Source organism: Myripristis murdjan, chromosome 3 (assembly GCF_902150065.1).
Source record: "Myripristis murdjan chromosome 3, fMyrMur1.1, whole genome shotgun sequence".
In the NCBI taxonomy this organism is placed as follows: Eukaryota; Metazoa; Chordata; class Actinopteri; order Holocentriformes; family Holocentridae; genus Myripristis; species Myripristis murdjan.
The window spans coordinates 30,667,898-30,693,109 of NC_043982.1; the positions used below are offsets into that span (position 1 = coordinate 30,667,898).

At 40.9% G+C, this 25,212-nt stretch overlaps 1 protein-coding gene across 1 annotated transcript; it reads right to left on the reverse strand.

The window, feature by feature from the left end:
- Window positions 1-359: 359 nt before the first annotated feature.
- Window positions 360-10,329, reverse strand: drd4b (dopamine receptor D4b). Its single transcript, XM_030047992.1, has 4 exons — window positions 10,038-10,329; window positions 8,962-9,074; window positions 7,088-7,683; window positions 360-836 (listed from the first exon to the last, which is right to left on the reverse strand). Exons 1-4 carry the CDS (start codon window positions 10,284-10,286, stop codon window positions 607-609), a joined length of 1,188 nt encoding a protein of 395 aa, XP_029903852.1. The 5' UTR covers window positions 10,287-10,329; the 3' UTR covers window positions 360-606.
- Between the last annotated feature and the right edge of the window lie 14,883 nt (window positions 10,330-25,212).

Below are 25,212 nucleotides of genomic sequence, written 5' to 3' on the forward strand. Positions count from 1 at the left end.
TACGTTTCTAAGAATGCTGTTTGTCTTTTTCTCAAAACATGTCTTGTGACTTTCGACAATACCTAGACAAGCGGATGTGAAGCTGTTGACCTTGGCTGAGGTTGGAAGAGTAAGAGAGTAGTGGCTATAGACCAAGAGAAGCCCCTTACACAACACTTGTGGCTGCATTGCACTCCAGTCTATTGAGGCTACTGTCTGTGTCTTCTACAAAGGATTTCTCCCTGCATGAGTCCGCTGTATCGTAAGTATCTCCTTCCCGGCACTGCTCACATACGTTTGGCCAGTTATCCACAGAAATAAGAAAAAGACACCCAATAACAAATGATAAAATGGATCCAGAAATGCAGTGTTCCTTACCATTTTTTTTTAGCAATGTTAAAAAAAAGTATTTCAGGATGGATTCTTCCTTTGAGGCAGATAATATTGATGATCCTTCTCTGTCTGGTTAAAGTGCCCACGTCCAGATGTTTGCACAGAGCTGGCAATTAACATAGTTAGTTAGACTAGGAATGCATCCTGTGTCAGTTTATCAGCATCGGTATGCCACAATGTTGGTGTTTTCATAGACTAGATGTTCCAGATATATCCTTCCATCAGTTCACTGGGTCATTGTCTATTGAAGGAAAGCGTATGCCAGCAGCAGCTACGGAGGAATTTCTTGAAGAACTTCTTGAACTCGGTGTTGAAGATGGTGTAAATGATGGGGTTGAGGGCGCTGTTGACATAGCCTAGCCAGGTGACGGTGCTCATCAGGCTGGGCGGGATGGCACATGTTACACACAGGGCTCGGGTTGTGTGAACCACAAAGAACGGAGTCCAGCAGAACAAGAAGCAACCTGCAAGAAAATGTAAAGACATAAAAAATCGAGTTACAGACAATGGTGAAATACTCATCGCTCCCTCCATATCTTTAAAGCATCACTCTGAACATTTTTACTTGGACCTGTCCATGTAATAAAAACTGGATTTCTGATGAGTGTATTATAGGTTTCCATCTGTTTTCCATCATGCCAATTTCTACACCAGCCATCTCCTTCATTACTGTATAGAGCTTTTCACATATTGCTTGCATCCTTTAGGGTCAATGGAATGGTTAATCAAAAATCAACCTCCAAGGCATTAGAAACCTGCCTTTTTCAACAAATTGAGTGGTCATTGATTTAGCACGTTCTTGATTCCTCTTTTCTAGCTGCCTGCGGCTGCCTTCCACACATTGCTGTGTAGACTAGTGCAAAATAAACACTAAAAGTTGGTTAAAATGAAAATTAAACATTTACATGTCTTATCACAGAGACAGTGAGTGTGGCCCATTAGGACATCACTAGAGAGCCGCATCCAACCAAACATGATAAGTAGCTCAGTTGTGAAACAGTTGATGAAATTTTGCTCAGAATCAGTCACAATAATGGCAGAAAAAAGAGGGAAAATGAGATCCAGGTGGGAAATGGTTTGTTTTGCTTTAATAAAGTCACAATGAAACAAAAATGAGTGCCTCACCTTGGTAGTTTTTCTATGTCACAATAGATACTTATTTAACAGTAAATACCAAAAAATACAGTTTTCATTTTCTTGCATCTCTGATCAGTCATTTCTTAGTTTGGATTGACTCTGTTCATTCAGCAGTTTTCTCTCAGAATGTGAGCTCTAGTTTAGATTGTTTCTCATGTTTGAACTCGCAGCACCCTTTCCCTACCAATCAACTGAGTGCACGCTGCCCCTCAACCTTCTATACCATCAGCTACAACAGTGACTATGATTTCTTAGTTTCAAACTAGAGATATCCAACCAGTGTGAGACAGCAAAGGCACAACCTGATCTGTGTAATAAGCTGACAAGATCCATCCCAGACCCTGGAGAGATGGTCTGAAGTCTAGTGTTAACCAGGCTACTTCCATCCTTCACCTCCAATAAAACTCCCTTTTCATCCTAATGAATGAATGTTCTCTCTCCTCCCAACAGAAAAAAAGAAATGCATCGAATAGAGTTGTATCTTTCTTGTCCATGCAAGGTGCAGAAATCCCATAATTCAACGTAGTGTGTCAAATATGCCACTGCCTCATCTAATTTTAACTCAAGGCATATTACTGCTTGGGGTGTTCAATACATTTTTAATTTGTTTATACCCTTTTTATCCCTATTATAAGAAAATCATTCGTTTTTCATGATAGAGTTTCAAAAAAGGATCTGAATGCAGACGGAACAATTACTGTAGGACGCAGCAAAAAGCACAATCAGACAAATTTTAATAGACTTCTCCGACCAGTATAGACTGAGGGAGCGCAGGGGATGAATTGTTTTTGCTGTGGGTTTACAACATTAATTTGAAAACATAACTTATAGCTGCCAAAGTCCTGTTTGCAGATGACTTCCGCCTCAATGAACAATTGTTGATGATGCTTCTGCTTGAACCTATCCAAGCAGCTGAATTGTAATGCACTGGGTCCCAATCTTGGGCAGGGGGAGGAAATTAACCCACACCTCTCCTCCCCTGGAGATGATCATTCAACTTAATAAGCTTAGTTCCCCTGATCACGTAGGGCTATGAATAACCGTGTCACTGAATCAAGGAGAAACTGGAGCTATTTTTCATGGGTGTCGCCTCATGCTGTTGATGAAGTGGTTGCTGCAGACGTGTGATTTATTAGCTTTGTGTTGAGCATGATGGATGGGATTTATATACTTTTCTTACCAAGAGGTTGGAAGATTTTGCATAAAGTGCTACAACCTTATTGTCAGTGGGACATCCCGCCTTCATTCTTATGCATAAGATTCATTCAGGTTATCTCTTATGCATAACACTGTAACACTGTAATACTGTATTAAAGTAAATATTGGTGTGAACTGATTATTCTGCTCACTATGTGGAAGGTGCTCTGAGCAAAGAAAGATTCCTGAAAGCCTTTAAAAGCAATTAAAATATATGGGAAATTGAAAATGGTACTTAATTTTTTTTGGTCTCAGAATACTAAAGCTACCACTTGAGAATAATGGACTTTCTCTCTGTATGTTCAAATTTATGGAATATCGTTGCTGTGTACTCAATGCACATACGGCATTTTTTAAAATTAGCATATTTCCATCCACTATTTTGGTATTCTTCGTATAAAAAAGTACTGGACCCTTTCAACTGAGCAACAAAATCAAACTTTTGAAAATTTTTTGAAAATTGAAAATGGTAGAGAAAATTTCCAGCAAAAGGCTAAAATTTTGAACCATGTTATTGTTTTCCAGTGCAGACCATAGCTTGTCCTTTTTTTCTGTATACTATGTTGATGACAGTGTAGTGTGTATGTAGGACAGGCTTGCTGTCTGTAATTGAGGCTCTGCTCTGCAGAAAGTCTTTACTGATACAACAAAGTGGTCTGGACGGCTTGGAGCTCTACTGTCACGTGCTGCTATACATGTCTGAAGCGAAGTTGGCTAAAAATCTGCTGAACAAAGTAATTTGTACACAATGTGATTATATACGTATGTAAGGTGCTTTTATCATATGAATTCTGCTTCTATATGTTGGGGCACCAATTACAGAATCAAGTCAAGTAATCTCTCTAAGGTCATTGGTCGAAACAATGGACGAATCAGAATGGATCTCAACTTGTGGTTTGGTCTATGTATGGGAGATATGGTGCGACTGAGATCAGGTGTTGCATAATAATTGGATTGAAGGCTTTGAGCTATAATGACGCTGGTTGGTGAGAGACGCTCAGCCAGAAGTGACACTTTTATCCCAGTGCTTAGAGAGACCTCCGTTAGCTCTGTTAGCTTCAGCAGCCACACAACTGTCTGTGCTGCACAACAAGAAACAAAAGGTGAAGGTGAATATTTGAGGTGTATTTTTAATACAAATGTATTTTTTGTTCTGGAAAAACACTAGAATTCGGTAATTCATGTCGCATGACGGCATTGATATCTAAAGTAATGCCTACTTTGCTACCCAAACTCTACAACAATAAACCCTTTTACAGAAACTGCAAATAATGAAAAAATCAGAAAACCATATTCAGTAGCTGACATGCTCCTGGGACATAAAATTTGAGTGAGTGAAGGTTGCTTAGCTATTTATCTTGATTAACAGGCACCCCATAAGTAACATTTTTGAAAGTTATTTGCTGACAGCTGCTGCACTGCAGTTTGTGAACAAGGTAAGAATTATCATATTGATATATTCAGCCCCAAAGCACCCAACACTTCATCTAGTCAGCAGCAATTTTACTTCCATGTTCTGCTTCAGAAGATACTCAAATTACTGGGTGGCCATGATCAAATGTCAGCTCATTAAATGTCAAAACATTCAGATGCACTGCTACCTTATAACCCAAGAAAACGATATGTTTCCCTCAAAAGTGTCTTTTTCTTTAAAATTTGAAAATCTATATCCATCTGCTAGCACAACCAGACTCATCAATGTGGCACTCAGTGCATGACTAAACCAATTCAGCTCATGAGCTGCTAAATGTCAAAGAGGGAAAACAAACGACTCAGTTGAGCTCTTTATGGATCCTGAATGGAAATAATATCATAAACAATACAATTTTTCTTCAGACAATCTAGAATAAAGAGGCATTTAAGGCCAGTGGTGTGCAGAAGTGGATATGCTCTACTATATATTTAAATGGCTTTTTGGCTGATAGGTGGGTACACTGTAAATTGCCCAAAAAAAAAAAAAAAAAGGTGGGTTTATCCATGTACCTGAGTATACCCTCCACTATACCACTACTTAAGCCCCTTTCGCACTGCTCTTAGCCCTGGGATAAGACTCCTGTTAGCTCTGAGCTAAGACCTCCATTCGTTCTTGGCTAAAAGTCGTTTCACAGCTGCAACTTATTATTTGAGTTAATCCCACCCTTAGCCCAGGGCGTACTAAACCCCAATCCAGAGTAGGGTTATCGATGTAATATGACATCGCTGTCCTAGGAAAAACAACTTTGACCCACCAACATCACATAGCACTTCATCTTCATCCTCTCCTTCAGTGCCTGCCAACTGCAGATTCACTCTTGTTGATATATATTTGATTTTTTTCTGTGGTCCGTGGTCCATGGTCTGCGTCTGTGGTTTTCGTAGCTTTCTATTGGATGCTGTGCTATTAGTCGGACACTGTGTGCTGCTATTGGCTGGGAGCTACACACCCACTGCCCAAAGGCTGATGGCCAGAGGAGTCCCAAGCTCAGCAAAACAAGAAAATATAGGCAGTGTCTGTGCAGGTACACACACCAACACACTCTTCTGGTGGGGTCATAAGTGATGACTGAGAGGGATTATTTTAGTATGAGTCAATACATTGTTTTTTAGGGAAATCCAACTCATTCTGCCTTTGAGGTCTGCACTGAGAATCAAGGTTAAAACAAAAACATGAGAATGCTTGCTGTCCAATCAAAACTGTAAGTGCTCTGGAGACATTAAGCCTGCACTTTTTCAAGTGTGAGTCCTTAACCCAGGGCTAACTCTAAGGCCTGGGTTAATAAGGTCAAGTGTGAATCAAGGCTACAGCTAGGTTAGCCCGGAGCTGAGGAATGCTGGTATGATAGGAGCATTTAATAGTTTGCTTGGGTCTTAGGAGTCACTGAAAGAAGTAACGAAGCCCTAATGAACAAAAGGCATTTAAACTGCCTAATGTCTTGCCATAATCAGTATGCATGCTTAAACATAACTATTTATGGTAATGTGGTCATGAATTAGACTAATTAATGCATAAATGAGCAATTACATCTATTTCAACATACTGTCTTCAAGTAACACAAGGGCAAGATCAGGTTTCCCTCATTAATATGCAAATATATGCAGTAAGTGCTTAGTCTAATCAGGTCATCTGCTGTTAAGGGGGGACACGTGGACAAATTATGAAGTTTCTTTCATGTAATGGTCTTGTTTTATTGTGTTGCTGTGTCGCAGATGGCGGCATCTCCAGGTCAATCCAAAGAATGATAATCACTCGATAACTCTCCATGTCACACACGTTTGCTAGAAAGAAACATTAAGAATAGCAAATGCTTTCCCTCTGAACTTGTGTGAACTTTAACTGAACCGCAAATGATTGGTGACCTCATCTGACATTTCAGTTGTGAATGTACCACAGCAAAAATGGGGCCTTTACATACAATGTGTTGCATTCTTCTTTTTTTAGCGGGCAGACTAGAAGCTCTAAAAGCTTAACAATTCTCCAACATGCTCGTACACCTATACACATCATTGCTGTCTCTTCAGTTTTAAGTTCAATTGTTGTCTCGACCCTACAAGTACCCATCAGATTTGGAATCATGTGTCGTTCTCCGTTATTTTCAAAGCTAAAAAAAAAATGCTAATCATGTAATGGCAGAAATCCCAGATCTGAAAATCTGTCTTTTGCCCACCAAATTTCATAGAATCCATTTTTGAGATATCCTGTTGACAAACAAATGAATAACTAGCTGAGGCAAAAACATGATCTCCTCTGTGGACACAAGTAAAATTGAATATTCCATTGTGATGATGGGATGTTTATATACAATTTCCTCTATCATTCTTTTTCAGTAGGAGATAAAATCACTTCTGTAGTTTCACCTCACTTCATCAACCACCATCAGCCATTCACCTGCCAACCCTGCCAGGGTCTGTAGCAGCAAACTTTCACAAGCTTGCCACCCCCTGACCTTTGGCCAGTCTGCTGTCCTCAAGCCTCTACCAAACAACCCCAGGAAGTCTTCTGAACTACAGTCAGAGTCATAGTTCACACCTAACAGTCATTTGATACATTGTTGCTTTTTTTCATTTGGTTCATTTCACTTTCACACAGCTCAAATAAAAGCAGACCACCATATGTTAACCAGAGTGATGTGCTTGCTTGTTGCTGGTCAGAGAGGAAAGTGTATGATAAAATCCTCACTTCAAATGAACCAGCTCAGAGTTCACAACCTCTTTCAAGCAGACTTGGGTTTGAATTTTTGATGCACTTCAGGGTTCAATTAAGGTGTTCTCAACTACCATACAAAGGTGGTGAATGTATCGGGGTTTGGTTCCACTGTAGGAAACACGGCAGGTGTGAAAGTGACCGTAGGCGTGAGTCCTATAAGATCTGCTGGGAGGAGGGCAAGACAGTTATCTCACTTACCCACCACCACAGGCAGGACCCTCATGGCTTTCCTCTCCCTGCCGTTGATCTTTGCCCTCTTCCTCCTCTGCTGCTGCTGGCCGAGGGTCAACATAGGGACAGAGTTCTCTCTGTACTGCCGGGGGTAGGGGGTCTCCGGCTGCATTAAATCATCTATATCCTCCAGCCGTGATTGGGCCAAGTCTCTCTCTATGATTCTGGGTAAAGGCATGGGGAGAGGGCCGGGGATGGTGCCCACTAGAGGGGGGAAGGCGGTGGCTGCTGCTGCGTGCTGCAGCTTCCTGCAGGCCTCGATGCTGCTCCGGAGCTTGGCCTTGCGTGCCTCCTCCCAGCGCTGGAGGCCGCGGAAAACACCATAGTACAGCAGGAGCATTATGGGGCAAGGGATGAAGAAGGAGCAGACAGAGGAATAAACCACATAATTGTTGTCCTCTAACTTGCACTCACTGGGGTCCCGGTCAGGCACGTCGTTGATGCCAAACATGACGGGGGAGGCCACAGCCAGGGCCAGCAGCCAGGTGGCCGACAGTAGGATCAGCTGACGATGGTCCACATGTTTGCGATTGTAATTCAGCGGTATGGAAACAGCAATGAATCTGCAAAAACATAAGACAAGAAATGACATAGAGACACATCATACGGAAAAGAGTTCTGCTCTCATCCATCACCAAAATGTTTCTTTTTTTTAAGTATTTGAGGAAAATGTAGTTTTGCTGAAAGAGAAGTGTATTTGTGTATTATGGTGCAACTCAGAATGGAAAGTCAGTGACAGCAACTACTCATTTATACTTTTTACTTTTTTGCTCCAAAGCAAAATATACATACCACATTTTTGGATTATTTTTTGAACCGTATGAAAAGTGCTCTATAAATAAAGTTTGATTGGTTGATTGATTGATTGAATTCTCCATTAATTAGTCTCACGTTGTATTGTTCCTCTGACAGCATCAGATTTTGAGCTATTGGAGAGGAGAAGCTTGATATTTAATTGAGTTATTAAAAGGTTTTACATAAATGGCATATATAGGCCGCTGGAGTGAATGCTGTGTCAAAATTCAATTAAAATTAAAATGATTCAAAAATGTACTTGGAAAATAAATATTATATCATTTGCAATGTTGGCTTTTATGTGAAAAATTGTCAGGTGCAAATTTAGTTTACTTCTTCGTCTTGTCACTTAGTGAGCAACAGGGCAGACTGACAGGTTATAAATAAATCGCCTTCACCGAGGAGCTCAAACTGAGAATCTGCCACATCAACTGCAAACTGATGTGGCAGTTAGGAATTGAACTGAACTAAACTGAATTGAACTGAATTGAACTGAACTGAACTGAACTGAACTGAACTGAACTGAACTGAACTGAACTGAACTGGGGTTCTACTCTTAATGAAGAAAACTTTAGCACAGTTAAGTGTTCAGACCCCTTTTTGTTATGCTACTAAATTTCAAAATGCATTTACTCTTTAACTCTTACTCTTTTTACTTTAATATTTAATCTAATGTTTAGTCTTCTACTCTAAAGCTGAAAACAAAATTGTAAAAATTCATGTGAAAGTAGAATAGTTGTGAAATCCCCTTAAACCCACTCCTTTGCTTTGCTTGAGCTCCATTACCACATGACTGTAGCAAAGACTTGTTCCACACATTTCATTAGCTGTCATATTTAGATTGCTCTGAACAGTGTCATCCTTTCAGTTTTTTTTCTTTTTTTCTTTTTTTTTAAATGCATCTTTGTCCACTCATCATCAAAATACTGAACCACAGTATTGTATGTATAGTTCATTTATGGATGTTGTTCATCTCAAAAGTGTGTGTGTGTGTCTGTTGCACTGTCCAGTGCAGCAGACACACACACACACACACACACACATACCTGTCAACGCTGATGGCACAGAGGTTGAATATGGATGCAGTGCACAGCATCACATCCATGGTCATCAAGCCATCACACATCAGCATGTTCAAGGACCAAACTCCTCCCTGGAACTGGACACACACACACACACACACACACACACACACACACACACACACGCGCACACACACACACACACACACACACACACACACACACACACACACACACACACACACACACACATGCACACAAACTCATTAGCAGACCCAAATCTGTGCAGCAGTGTGAATATTGCTAATCCTCTTGTGTTTAAGCCACACCACACTGTTCAGAGGGGAAAAAACAGCAAACAAGCCACATTGAAAAACACATTGCTGTTGTTGCAGGCTCTTCCATTGACTTTTGATCAGAAGAAAGTAAAAGCATTTTGACTTTGAGACTGACTTCCATCATCAAGTGAATGCATGAGACGAATCACCAGAGTGGCTGTGGCTAGATTAAGCGGCTGCAGCAGATAGCACAGGTAATTACATAACACATGTTACTAATTAGGAAGAGTTCTGGGGAAGCCTTATGAGGACAGACAGAGACAGACTGACAGACAGACAGACAGACAGACAGATAGATAGATAGATAGATAGATAGATAGATAGATTCCTTGTCACTTTACTAAAGGCTGAAGTTACAGGCTGTAAACTTGTAAAATTATATTGCGCGGACCAGTCCGGATAACTAATATGACATTTCCAGTTCTAAAAAATGCCTGACCTTTACCGCCGCTGTAGCATTGTACAGGTGAGCAGTATCACGGCTCAGTACGGGATGTTCTTTCCTCTATTTTGTTCTGTGAACCTGGTGGATTTAAATGGCTATCCTCATCTTTCTATGTGCTCAGATTAGGCCAAGTTTTTCATCTTTTATTATTTATAATTCTAACCCGGTTATCTACAGTGTTCTTGACATAACAGTGATAATCAGAACTACCCAAAATTGCCTTCGAGAACAAACATATTCTCTTCTACGGCAGGCCTCTCAGCAGTAGCCTATAGGCAAGATTTCTTCAAAGGTGTTGGGGGCAAGCTGGTGCTTACCTCTGCGTAAACAAACAGTGGCAAAACCAGCACCGCCAGCAGCAGGTCGGCGAATGCCAAACTGACTATGAAGTAGTTTGTTGTCGTTTTTAAAGCCTTTTCCAAATAAACACTAAGGCACACAAGCACATTTCCTCCAGTGATGGATATGATCAGCAAAATCCCAAAAATGAGCGCAGGAAAATTGTGGTCGGTGACCGCAACCACCGGCTGCGTCTTGTTGCTGAAATCAGTGGAGTTGTCCGACATGGTCGCCGGTGTCGCGCCCTGCGCCGGAGACTGACAGGCTCCTTCTTCGACTCCTTATCCGAGGGAGAGTGACTCTGTCCGAGCGAGTTTTCATCTATAAACTGTATCCTGAAGTTCTGGAATAAGTAGTGCAGTCAGGACAGAAGTCGGTGTGAAGGTTTGCGGTACAGCCGGAGAGCCAGTTTGAGACGCGCATCCAGAGCGGAGGAGCGGGGTGCGTCAGGATCAGCACCCGGATCAGCGGACAGAGCCCGGCTGCGCTCTCCGCTCTGCGCACACCGAGAAGCTTTATTTCCAAGTGACAGCGTTCCTTTCACTTTGTCCTCACATTCGGGAAAGTAATAGCCTCCCAGACATCTCTAGCATTACGGGGATCAGCTTGCCCGTCGACTTCTCAGCCTGCACTTGTAGCGAGGTAAGTGAGCTGAGTGGACGAATCAAAAGGCAGCAGATTAAACCCCGCCGCTCAAAGCTCCTTACGCCAAGGGCTGACGGAAACTCTCCTGTGCACTTATTCTATACAACACCAACTGCGGGCATGTCGACGTAAATAAAAAGGCTGGATGAGCTATGACAGCCAGTGATCAGTAAGACACACAACCAACCAAAGAAACAAAACGAATCATTCATTCATTCATTCATTCATTCATTCATTCATTCAAGCTCTGGGAACATTGAGGGACTAAGCTCTCACTGTAGGTGTCGCCGAGATTACAATGACAGACATTTCGACTTTAAGAAACCATTCCCTTCCTTTTTTCTTTGCAACACTCTTTCTCCCATGAAAGTGTGAATAGAAAATTAAATGCTGAGGGAATAAGTACTCTTACTTAACATAATCTTATACCTATTTTCATTCTAATTAGTAGGATTCAATTAATCTCAGCTTTCTCACTGACAATTAATGAATTTCATTTCATTACCATTATCCCTGCATTCTGCTCTGGCGTGAGTTATGCTGATGCACCTAATTTATCTGCTGAGTTTTGTAAAATACAATGAATGGTGAGTGACAGGATTGATTTATGACACTAATATTATTACAACTATACTTCAACTAGGCTCTGTGTATAGTCCTGGGCACTCAAACCAGCTACTGTTGCTACTACTGATCTGTTTCAAGCAGGGGTGCCATCAGGCATTTTTGGGCCCCATGAAAAAAAAAAAAAAAAAAAAAAAAAAAAAAAAATTTACTTGATGATGGTTTAATAATTTTTGCCTATTTTTTGGGGCCCCTGTCAGGCAAGGGCCCTTGGATTGTCCTAACTTTCCCCCCAATATACAGCGCCCCTGGTTTCAAATACCACAACTGATAATGCTACCTCTACAACTTTCTCTGCCCCTGCTATTAAAACTACTACATCATCCTTTAAAACTACTCCAATTACTTAAACCACTACTGCTGCTGCTATACTACCACTACTATTAAAATTACAACTACTAGCCTACATTGATTGCCACTACTGAATGTATAACTACCATGTGAACTGAAAGGCCCTCAGAGGACAGACTAGCCCTGACCTGTGAACCCCAAACTGACCTGCGCCCTCATGAAAAGAAAAAAAAGAAAAAGAAAAAAACAAACAGAGGCTTTATGGATCTCCAACAGTCCGGAGGGAATGCAAGAAGTACAGAGGAGCATGCTGAACATGTGGATAAGACCTGATTTGTGGGCACACCTGTTGGAATGAACAATAAATTGTTCCTCAGCATTTGAGGGGTGTGACCCACGACTGGTGTATTGAACAACTTTGATTTACACCACACTGTAAACAACAGATGCAGGCTACTCGGGCAGCTGGTGTTCTGTTATTGCGTTAGGTGTAATTATTTGTTGTTTAGACATATTGTTAATAATTTCAGTGAACAAAAGGGTGATATAAAGTTTAAAAACAGATGGTGTTTGAGAGGAAGGGGAATATGAAATGAGAGCTAAAGTGAATTCAGTTAGTAATTCATTAGTGCTGTTGGTGCACAACTCTATTTTATTTCCTTTGTTAATTTCTGTCTTCTGTCCATCTTTTTAGTTCGTGCCTTTTTTTTTGACTTGTGTTCTTTTATTCTTGAGGCAGAGACACGTTCTTGACATCTGCAGGTATCTGTACCATAGTCTTTTTTTTTTTTTTTTTTTTTTGTTATTGTTGTTGATCACACTTTAAAGACATTTCCCTACACAACATCGAACTCTTTTGTATTGTCCCGGCAAGAATCCGTACTTTTTCAGATTCCTTTCTCAGTTTCATTAACTGGCTGTGGGAATTAAGATTGCTTTTGGGCTCAGGATGGTTTGTTTGATTTATGGTCTTGTCAAGGCAAAAGCACACTAGAAAGGAAACAAGAGAAAGTGTCATCTGGAGAGGTGTTACAATGGTAGCGGTACTTTTCCTACTGCGTATCTATCTTCTGTCTGTTCTGTATTACTCTGACTGGCTGTAAAAAAAGATCAAGCCAGATTGATTCTCCATCTATATATAGTCAGCCTTTCCCTCATCTACAAGGCGCTACCCACATAGTCTGCTCAATCACTGCCTGTGAAAGCCACTATCTCCACACTCCACAGTCACAGTGACAGAATTTCTTTCATAACTTTTCATTTTTTATTCACAAAAATTCCATTAAAAAGAAGAATCTTCCAGAAATGACTGCACAACATCTGGTATGAAGAGTCAGCGTACATCTTGGTAAGAAATACATGATAGTTTGATTCAGGTTCACCTGGCATATCACTTGTTAACTGATCGCATTCTATTTTAAAGTTCCCCGCTATTTCTGACAAATTCACTTTATGTTCAGTGTTTCTGAACCAAGGCATTGATGTGAGTATGAGGCTATAATAAATGCAACTGAGAATAAAACTCGGAATTAAATTGAAAATGTGAAAGGATGGAAAGTCTATTCTTATCAAAGTACACCATACAAACTTAGTTATATTGGGCAGATAAGCATAAACTGTCCTGATTAGTACATAACTCAACTGGCAAGAAATTGGTATTATTTCCTGATTAAACTATTTTTCCTCTGTTGCATAAGGCTGTTGCACATTTCCTTCTTCCCTGTTCATTTACTTTACAAACACAATCAGCCACTAACTCAGCACTGCTGAGGGCAAATCTCTGTGCTCTGAAACCATGCTGCTTATTACTTACCAGTTGGTGCTGGCAGCAAATACAGCAGAGGGAAGACAGATCTGTTAATTGGCAGACATCACAGCTCCAAATAGGCTATGCATCCGTCTAAAACTTGAATCAGAAGTAAATATCTGCGATTTGCACCTGGTCTAATAGCCAGGCAACTGGCCAAAACAGTCGCCAGAATAAAATGCTATTTTAAGTTTCTGCAAACCAACAAATACATTGAAATGTCAACATTTCTGAACCAAAAATATGTTGCATATCAACTTTTAGACTTAGACTTAGCCACCAGCTACTTGGTTAAGGTTATGAAAAGGCCATGGTTAAGGTTAGGAAAAGGTTAATAGTCATCGTTAACATTACGAAACATTAGCTAACATTTGCTAATTATGATTAGTTAAAAACATGCTAGAACCAAAACAAGCTAAAAATAAACACAGCCCTTGCTCGACACGACTCAAACCCCAGTCTGCAGAAGCAAAGTCCTATTAATTGTGCCATATTACCATCCAAGCTACCTCCTAATGCAATGTTTTTCACAAAAATGTGGCATTTCAATGTAAAATACAAACATTTTTTCTGGAGACTGGGCTGATCTGGCAGGCTGACTCCCAGCCAGTAACAGGATGTGGTGAGTCAAACGTTGGTGGTGTACCTCTACATGACAGGGAATGACTCCTTACACACACACAAAAAATAAGAATTAAACATTATCAGCAACTTTATTGTTTGTCTGAAACATACATTAAACACACTTTATCTAGTTATTCCAATGGTGATACTTAATTATCAAGAGACTATAATGCGCCACTTTGAGCTGCCATATTTTAAGGTGATTTGACGGCAGACAGTAGACCCTCTTCAGTGCAGCCATTTTGACATGAATCGCAGGTTAAACACAGGTGTTACTGATGACATTAACTTGTTGTTTTCAGCCTTGCAGTCAAAGGCTCTCCCTGCGTTCCAAATCGCATACTTATACTTTTTACTTTTAGTATGTACTGCAGCTGCGCTTACAAAGTATGTAGTTTAGTATGAAATATGCATGCATGTGCATACTTTTGGGACACACTACATACATTGTCCCTGAGCTCCGCCTCTCTTGCTCACCTCCGCCGCCGTCCGTAGCGGCAAATTTGAATGTTGTTGTCAAAATGCCACTGCTGTTTCATACTGCGCTGTCGTCTGTCATATTTCTTATCTTCTGTCTTCCTGTCGCTTCTGCTGTCACTGAACGAGTTTTGTGCGATATGTGCGTTTTGTTGTCGTCTGTATGTGGGCGTGGCCTGTACACGCAACTCAGTCAGTGCAACGTAACGTCCGCTGCGCATAGGATTGTGGGTCAGAATGGCCAGAGCAGCATGCTGAAATCCATTCTGCGAAATCTGACCGGATGTAGCAGAACATCCTGGTACTCTTGGCATACTGCATCTGACATACTATGGGACATACTAAATCTTTTTTTCTCCTACTAAATAGTATGGTAGTATGAATATTGGAACGCAGGGCCAGTCCCAATTCAAAGGTTGTACGCTACCTATGTCGTATTTGTAGGCTGCTTACGTCATAGCGGTGCGACAAGTGCTGTCCCAATTCAATTTTCCCGTGTGGGGTCCTGCAAATGCAGCCGACAGATCCAGCCTGTTTTTGACTAATTTGAAGGATACACCTCCATGATGCTTCGCGGCCGACATTACAGCCTACTTCCCAGGGTACCTTTCGGTCCAGTTGAATTTCTGGATCAGCCACCATTGCTTAATGTTTATATCATGACGTTTTGATAAGTTTTCATGCCTATAATTACCACCATAGATTCGGTTTAGCTGTTAACTGTATCCAAACAACGCCTGTAAATGCAAGTTTTAGTTAGATGAGTTAGACAGGCATTTTGCATGTTTCCATAGCAACCGTCAGCGCATTAGGTACGTTACAATGTAGCCATGTGTACAATTACTTTAATTGGGATAGTCTGTTGCAATTTGTGAGGCGGTAACAATCTTAATTTTCTGCATCTTCACAAAGACAAAATAAAATAAAATACATAAAGCTACAGAATCAATGTTGTCCATCTTGAGAGCGTTGAAGTTGCTTATCGTTTTGTTTCATGCACAGGTGTTCACTGACACACCTCTGAAACCTACTTCGGCATTTTACGCTGCTTCACTCGAATGCGCTTCGGGAAACCTCGATAATAATGACGTAGGAATCCTCCGCAGGCTACACCGTCCCGATTCACTAAACTTTTAGTTCCGGTAAACCTGGTATCGGCACCTATGCCGGACGCCTCCTACGTAGGCACCGCAGACTGCAACCTAGTAGTCATCTAGCCCTTCGATTGAGACAGACCCACCCTCTCTCCGTCCTGCCTGCCCTTGCTCCTCTCTCTCCCTGCACACCTGCTCACCATCTGGAATCAGCACACCTGACTGAGATCAAGCCATCACCACTTCACTACCAGAGCCCTGCACCGACAGCTGGACCCTGCCAGAGCGCTGTGCCATGCTCAAAGCCTTGACACCCGTCAGTTCGGCTGCCTGTCTTACCAGTTTGTCAGTTTCCTTGCCTGCCCTTAAGGATTCATAAAAAACTCATCAACTCATTGGCACAGTTAGAAATCAACCTGGGCCTAGAACTAGATACACTAGAAAGGTAAAACAACATAGAAAAAAGTAGGTCTACATAATGTACATAGAAATACAACAAGATTAAGAAGCTCAAGTCAGACCCTCTCCCCTTTCTGATGCCTACCCAGTAAGCCAGAACTTCACAGGTGTGTGTTCCTCTTCTCCTTTTCATGCCTCGCTATTCATGTCAAAATGGCTGTAACAGGCCTGTTAAGCTGGGCTCAGACTACAGGCGCTTTGGGCCAATTTAACCCTGATTCACATCTCCCGACAATCGGAGGAGAAATCTGGTCTGGGACCTAAATCGATCCCAATGTTCGGCCTAGATTATTTGGTAATGTGAGGGGTTTACAGATCCAATCTTACACCCCCAACAGCTCAAAGACTCATCGGGGCCATTCCTATAATTTTCGAACATGTTTGATATTTTAATCAGGCTAATTATGTCACGACGCTACTGTCCAAGCGGGACCACACCAGCCAACAACAAGCTGTTGTACTGGTGTTTTTGACAGAGAGATAGAGGAAAGGCTTGTCTACATGTGGCCAGAGCAGAACTGCCCTATATAACATGTCTTTAAAGTAGTGATGTGCAGATCGGCTCTGACGACATCCGACAGCATCTGTATGCACACATTAATCATCCAGTTACATCGCTGTGCCTCGTGTGCAAATACGCACAGCCTGTCTCTTAATGGGGAGAGTTATCATTTCTGCTGCAGGGGATCACTGCACTATTTAATACACTCAAAAACTCAGTGTGTGATACGCCATAATTTTCAAGTCTTGTAGTGTGTGCATGTTTGATATTGGAGAGAAGAAGATCTGTGAAGATTCGTCTTATGTGGGTGATGCAACCTGATTTAAAAATCGGGTAGGATTTTAAATCTCCTGCAATCTGTGACCGGCATTAGTCTTTACATTTTCAGAGCCTTGGGTGGGAGTATCATCACTAGAAAGAGTTGTCTGGACTTTTTTTTTTTTTTTTAATTGCATTTTACAGTTTTAATCCATCAAACTTGTATATAGATAGATGGATTTTATCAATAATACACCTACAGAGATAATTAGGGCTTTTGAAAATGTGTTTTTCCAGCTGGAAGAAAAGATACAGCAGATCCACATACATATACCCCTTACTTATACTAAAAGCATTATTTTTTCACAGCTAAACATAGGTCTACAAATACAGGGAAGTAAACAACAACAATGGAGGAAAGCAGTAAGAGACAGGATGGCAGCAAAGCTGAATCACATCTGTTTGCATTTAAATGCACATCATTTCTCTGGAGACAGACGCTTTTATTCTGATGAGTGGACATCCTTGTTTGAACCTATGGATGACCTTGGATTATAAATGCACATTGGATGTCCCATTTCACTTTTTGCCCCTGAAAGCAGGAGCCTTTACGTCACTGTGTTGGTTTGTCTGACGGTCAGTCAGCCATTAGGACCAGAGGCTCATATCTCCAAATCTATTTGGTCGATCGCCATGAATTGTGTTGACAACATTCATGTTGCCCAGAGGATGAAATCTGTCCCTTGTGGTGACCCTATGACTTTTCCTCTAGTGCCATCAGCAGGTCAAATTGTCAATATTGCAGTGGAATATCTCCAAATCTATCACTGTGAAATTTGAGGACAACATTCATGTTGCCTAGAGGATGAAATCTGGCAGTTTTGGTGACCATATGACCTTTCCTCTAGCACTACCAGCAGGCCCAGTGGGGCATCTACATTAAAATGCACTTAATATTCTTTCAACCTCATAGGACTGAGTCTTCAAGGAGCAAATGTTGTGGATTTATAGCCAGTTGATTTTTTTTCCCCCCTTGTCTCTCTCTCAACACAGCATAGAGCAACCACTGACAAGTTTCTCTTTGCTGTTACTTTTGAGCTCAAAATAAAGGTGTATGTGTTTCAGCTGCTCCTCTGGCATGAATATCATTAAAATGAAGTCAGCAGCAATTAGCTTGTAACACGTCGTCTCAAACCTCGGGGTGGGACTGTTGGAATTAAGCATCTGCCAGCTTTAAGAGGAACTGGCGAAAAAGCACAAGTGCTCGGAGAAAAACAACGCAGATGTTCATTTTGTCCTGATTTCTGGGTACAATATAGAAAGAAAGGGAAGAACGATCACGGAGAAGTATCATCAGTACAAATGGATGAACAAGAGGCCATGCTGTTGAGAGAATCTCAAGGAGCCAATCTTCTTTCCCAACTCAACCCCAATAATCAAATGAGGGCAAGATAGTAAATGGTTCGTATCTATTTATTCCTTCAGGAGCACATGTGAACAGCCAGAAGTTCACTTTTGGGTCTGGCAAAACAATGATGGATTCACTTGGAAAAAGCCAGTAAGATTTAAGATTTGTTGCTAGAAAGTTTCTTGTTATCACACTAATATCTTAATAGCGAGTGAACGTGAGCAATGTCATCCTCATTTTAAAAAAATGGGTAAAACACTCAGTGATATTCTCTCATCTGAAAATCATCTGCCCCATTGACTGTTACTGTTTGTCCAGAGAAGCAATGATGATAATACTAACACTACTAATAATATTACTGTAACACCTGTCAAATTGTACTTTCTGGGCTACATTTAGCAACGCATGAAACAAGTACATCATACAGTGGCAATAATATAGCTTAAAAAAAAAAAAAAAAACTAAAAGTAATTAAGATCAAATCAGACAGAGAAGTACAGGGTACGCGTAGGTTAGACTAATCCTGTGTTTTAAAATCTAAGCGATCCGCACAGAACTGCGTTGAGAGAACTGGGACACATGGTTAGGTGACTCAGGTTTATCTGCCAACTGGAAGTAATGTGTCTCAGTGTCTGAGGGTAGTGCTGGAGAACAAAGGAACAGTAATACCTTAGCTCCCCTCAGGCAGATAGAGCTCATTTCCATGGGCGCCCAGCCTCTGAATAAAAACACATTCAAAGACGTCCGCCGCAAAGATGGCAAACTTTGATGGGAAGGCTGTAGGTGTGTGGAAGCAAACAGAAAGAGCTGCTGCATTTTAAACTGTGACAATAAAGATATGTAGTCACAAAACCAGGGAACCACAAAGTACTGAATTTATGTAGGAAGTTTAATTTACTGTCAGTGGTGGCTGTGGAAAATATTTAGACTGAATGAAAAGAAAGATTGTATGTGTGATGATTACTGAAAAAAGTATGCATCAAAAACCAAGATTTCAAAAGCACCCACCACCACCCACAGATCTCCAGGGGTAATCTACTTTTTTTCTGACGCAGTGATAAAAGAAACTCTTGAAAAAAAAAGAAAAAGCTAAAAATCAACCCACCCAAAAGCAAATAGTTCTCCATCTTGCAAAACTGCAGCCTCTGCAGGTTGTTTATCTTTTGTTTGCCAAGTATGATATCCAGATGAAAAAGCATGTGGAATAAAGTCATATAGTAGCAGAAATCCTTGATCTGAATGATTACCAAAGTCTAATTTTAGTCAAATGTGTTTGTTATGTATTGCTTAAAAAGAAATTAGAGAGATTAAACATAGAGATATAAGCTGTTTCAAATAAAATATAGCAGGTTTTCATTTTTACATATCAGATACACAGACATTATATGTCCCAAACTGTGAGATTTAAATTTTCATTGCTCTGTTGCAGAACAATAAAAACATAGGGTCCGGTGCCAGTTGAATAATTTGTGTACATGTTTGTCGTCCCCTACAAGTGTAACACAGGTTTTGGAGAGCAGTCTGTTCCTAAATGAGCCTGTGGTGGCTTTGTAAACCTGCAATTGGCCTATAGAAAAACAAGCACATTATTTCTAACTCAGATGCCCTGCTAGGCCTGTTGGTGGCGCTAGAGGGAAGGTCAAAGGTTGACCAAAATAGACAGGATTCTTGCTCTGGGCAACATGAATGTTGTCACCAAACTTCATAGTGATCCACTAAATAGATGTGGAGATACGTCCCTCTGGATGTAACTGCTGACTGATGGACCGACTGACTGACATGGTGATGTAAATTAATTAATAGCACAGACACAATAACAGTAGTGGATATGTATAGCCCCATATAGACATGGTCAGCTACAGATGACATGTAAAATGAATTGGCCAGCAAGTTAGTCTCACAGTAATAATGAAAGTGGCATAATGGAAGTGAATGATTGCTGCTATAGCCTCCAGAGTCCTGTTTTTAAAAAGTTCAAGGTCATCATATCTTTTGATAGGAGGACCTCTAAGTCTTATAGGAACTGTTTAAATATTCATGAGACCCAGGAGTGCATTGTGATATATTGGATTAACTGGCTAAGCCTAATTACTGAGGGACGGGCTGAGTGACTCTCTCTGCATGCATGTGTGTGTGTGTGTGTGTGTGTGTGTGTGTGTGTGTGTGTGTGTGTGTGGCTAGCTCAGGGATGTAATGGCACTGCCCTATGCAATCACAGTTAAGTGGTCTTTGTCAAGGTGGCATGTAGAGTGTGGCAACCTGACAGTTAAAAGCAAAATAAATGCAGATAAGGAGGCAAATAAAGACAAATAAACACAGATAAAGACAGATAGAAGCAGATGAAGACAGCATGGGACAGAATCCTCACTCGAGTCACCTTGGACCTGTTTGCCACTGAATTTAAGTTATTTTTCTTCGCCAAACACTTGTTAAATGGTGGGGGGTTTTCTGTCCTTTTCAGTTTCCTTGGCATGGTGTATCAACATTGGTAATGTGGGCCAGAAGCTCATTTGCATGATATTGAGATCGTTGCAGGAGCTCAGCACATGTGAATTTAATACAGTTATATTAATACGTGTTTGAAATAGAAACCATCAATAAGTTATGGTTTCTATTTTTTGCCACAGTGCATTTTAGAAGTCAGTTCCTTTTCAAAAAGTTGTATAAATCCTGCAGTGACTTTGGCACCAGGGGAGTCTCTTGTCATGCTGCTGTGTCAAGTAAAAAATCCCTTTCCTGTTGATTCCAGTCACGCTGGATTGGAGTGTCAGTTATCATTCTGTGTGGTCATTCTGTGATGCATCACCTCTATACTGTTTATCAAAGTAACACATATGAAAATACGGTGCAAGCAATTAACTTAAGATTGTTTTCTGAGGTTACCAGCTCCATGTCTGTGCCGGCTGTTTGAGTGAGACTGACCTTCGACCTGTTTGTTCAGATGTGTGTTCATATTTTCAGTGTCCACAGTGGTACAGATCTGGGAAGGTTGTAACCTCTCAACACTAAGCTTTATCCTTTAAAACCTTCCACTGAAATAAACATAAGGAATAGGTCAGGGCGTCCTTCTGGCTCAGGAGGTTAAGGTGCATCCCATGTATTTGCAATGTCCTAGTTTCAAATCCAGCCTGGGACCCAAATCGCATGCTAACAACACTTTCACTTTCTCTCTATTACTTCTGTCTCTTTCAAAAGTGGACTGTCAAATGAAGGTAGAAATCCCAAAAACTGTGAGGGAAAGAATTTAAATCCCCCCAATTTTACCAATTACCAGACAAGAAACACAGAAACCTCTCACATCATGGCACTGATTCTTCATGAAAGTATTTCAAATTGCAACATTCCTACAAAAAAATAGAGAAACTCTTTGAAACAGTAATCCAAACTAGCGCACTGTAGATTATGAATACCGAGTCACCAGCTGGCTCACAGGGGTGGGATGTGACAACAGGCTGTCACCTTGCCCTGAGGCATCAACCAACTGTTAAGTCGACACAAACACGCCTGTTGTTCTCAGGGTCAAAGGTAAGCCATGCAAAGCAACAGTAAGAGGAGCTGTGCATTGTGAGGTTCACCAGACTCATACTCAGCGGCTGCAGGAAGAGACTGTTAACTCAAAACAGCAGCTCGGTTTGCCATTCACACTTGTTTCTCATCTTCACACCCATGTACCCGACCTCTGTGGCAGCAGAGGTCCCATAAGCCTGACTGTGTGATGTTGCCTGGGTCAACCAGTTCACTGAGGAACAGTAAAATATCCCACCTCTCTAAGCTGTGCAGCATCAGATCTGTAGTCTCAGGAAAATAAAGAAAAGGTAAAGATTCTAAAAATGCTTTGCAGCGAAAGTGTGTTTTGAAAAGAGATTACAAAGATGAAGTCTTTGGTTTTGGTTTATTTTTCTTTTGTAAAAGTGCTATTCAAATAAAGATGATGATGATGATTTTGATGACTATCATCAAATCGTATTCTTATGAAAAAGAAGCGGGTTGCGGCATGGCTCAAGAGGTAGAACAGTCATCCGGTAATCAGAAGGCTCGTGATTTGACACTTTGGCAAGCTTCTCCAGAGAGCATGTCGAAGCGTCCTTGAGCAAGACGCTAAACCCCTAACTGCTCCTGTTTGGCAGCTTGGCACCTTGTAATCAGTGTGTGAATGTGTGTGTGAATGTGAGGCAAACACTGTAGAGCTGTATAGAAATGCAATCCATTTACCATTTAGTTTCAGGAGGACTCAAACCTCTCTGTTCTGATTGGAAAACTAACACGTTAGGGGTGTGAATGCACCTGTGAATGTACACACACACACACACACACACACACACACACACGCACACACACAAACCCACACACACATAAGCATGCACACACAGATGTGTTCTGGCAGATCTTCAGTAGGTTCAGTTGTTTTGAAAAAAACAATGACAGTAGAACAGTGTTTTGTACAAAGAGGCAATATAGATGGATCGGGCTGTTGGTTTCATCTTTCTCTGTCACAACTCATGGGACAAACTGAAAATGCATGGTGATCAATTTAAAATGAACAAAATCATACAGGAAATGCCACGATTTTGTCCAATAACAGCAGAATACTACATCTACAAACCTAAAGCCCTATCATGCTGAGCCATCACACCAGCCCCAACAGCTGGAAAACACCAATATCTACACACTGTGTCGGACCTGGGGTTACTTCACCAAGACTTGTCATGGCCAGACGTCTTCTCATTGGAAATATGGTCAAATGGTGTAAATAAACCAAAGAGGTTGTCCACACACTTAATACTTTCAAAAAGCAACGATTAACAGTAGTCTGAGCACTGTGAGTGTTTGCAGCTAATCTACTGCAGCTGCTTAGTGCCGAACAGCAGGCCTGCACACACTGTTGTGGGTTATGGGCAGTGTGTGAGTTATTTGCGACCCACTTACTGGCTCATGAGGACACTGGCACTGTGTATTTGGGAAAGCTGGCACTTTTTACAAGGCAAAGTCCACTTTAGGACACTGGGAACGAACACACCAGCAACAACTTTATTATTTCTACTTTGTTATTACAAAGCTTACTAATGGAAAAGATTATGAATGAGAAGATTAAAAAAGATCATTTCTCTGACACGCTATATTTATATTTAGCTATATCAACTAAAAAGCAACAATTTTCCTTTTTAAAACATCAGGGTCATAGTTCAGATTCCTGGAAAGACAGCTTAGGTGTCACCTGAAGATGAGCACCAGACCAAATGCCTCAGTCCATGAGCAAGTGGTAGATTTAACTTTTAATTTGTTTTGTTGTGTCCCTGTTTAGACCACGATCATCGCTCATAGTTCATTCCCACAGGTCTGCACACATAGATCATACTTCTGGATCTCTCCACCTCGCAGACACACTGGATTATTGCACATTTTCTTGTGCATCAACATTATTTCAAAACACTTTTGTGCACAGAAAATGGATTCAAAATGTATCTCATAACCTGAAGCCTGAAGTCTGAATAACACACAGTATGTTATATGTTTTTGTCACAAACCAGCTGCAATTTAACAGTGAATTTTGGCGGCCAGTTCACATGCAAATTAAAGTCACCAATAACCTCAGTTAGAAATGAATGGGTGAACCCAGGTAAAACTAGTTTTGCACCAACTGGGCTTAATATCCACAGCTCTCTCAGGGCCTTAGTAGAACAGGAATGCCAGTAAGCAGGTCTCTAATAATCGCTTATGAGCTTACCTATTCTACTTAACCCCAAGTTAGTGTTACATCACCACCACTGCACAAATTATTACATAAAATGTGTCAGCAAAGGATTTACATTACAAACACTCTAAGCACTTTGATAAAGAATACTGTTCTTCAATGCAATTTTATGTCATGATAAAGATGTTTTCCATGCCAAAGTTCTAGCGGTTGTAATGGTGCAATAAGTAAGATTTACACGGCACAAAATCACCGTAACATATCTGCAGCAGGTAGATAGGGTTACTGATCAATAAACATGACTCAGATGCTGAAATTTGCTTTTGCTTTCAGTGCTTTCAACACTGTATTTCCAGATTGCCTTCTGTTTTGCAAGCTAAACCCCTCATCTGCATTTTGTTTTTGTTACAGCCCTTTTTAATTTGATGATACATTGCCTTTTGACTGGATGTTTGTCTGATGTTTCTGCTCTCATTAGCTAGCTTACTCATCTCAAATGTGAAATTATTACTATTTGTGTCAACCACCAGCCCCAATGCTGTGCCAGAGATTTTGTGCATGTTTCTCCAAATCGATCAGATCACCTGTTGCAATCAGAAACACCACACTGACATTGGCATTTCATTCCAGATGTAACCAGCTTCTATCCCATGGTGATTTAACCACAATATATTTACATTTGCTATCACAAATAGGCCTTGGGTGCCAGATAGAAAACTGATTGCTGTCCCCTACACGTCCCTCACAATATGTGCATTCCTGCTTCTACCCAGCCACCAGTGACCGCATAGATCTGGTTTCATTTGCACTCCAACTAAGAAGCTCATCCACTTCCAATTGAGGTTTGAGGTTTCTGATCTCAGGTTGATGATGTATAACCTCTGTGCAGGTCAAACTTCACATATTACAGATGACACCTGGAGAAACATTTCCATTTATGCCATTACCATTTAGATTTGTGGCCATGATGCATTTCAAACCACCAGCCGAGGTATTCCAAGCAATTAGACTTTAATCCATTCCTGGAGCATCTTTTTGTGGACATTTGTGATTGGAATGCTCTCTGATCGTTCAAGATTCATTCTAATGCCGGAGATATGGCATTAAAATGTTGAGAAGTCTTAAAAAGGCTCGTAAGTGAAATATTTTCTTCAGATTAGTCTAATCTCTTACAAAATTGTGTTAGTTACATACTTGCAAACAGAGAAAGGGGGGCTGCAACCAATGGTCCTTCCTTTAAGAGAACAATTGGAACAAAAGGTTTAGGATGAT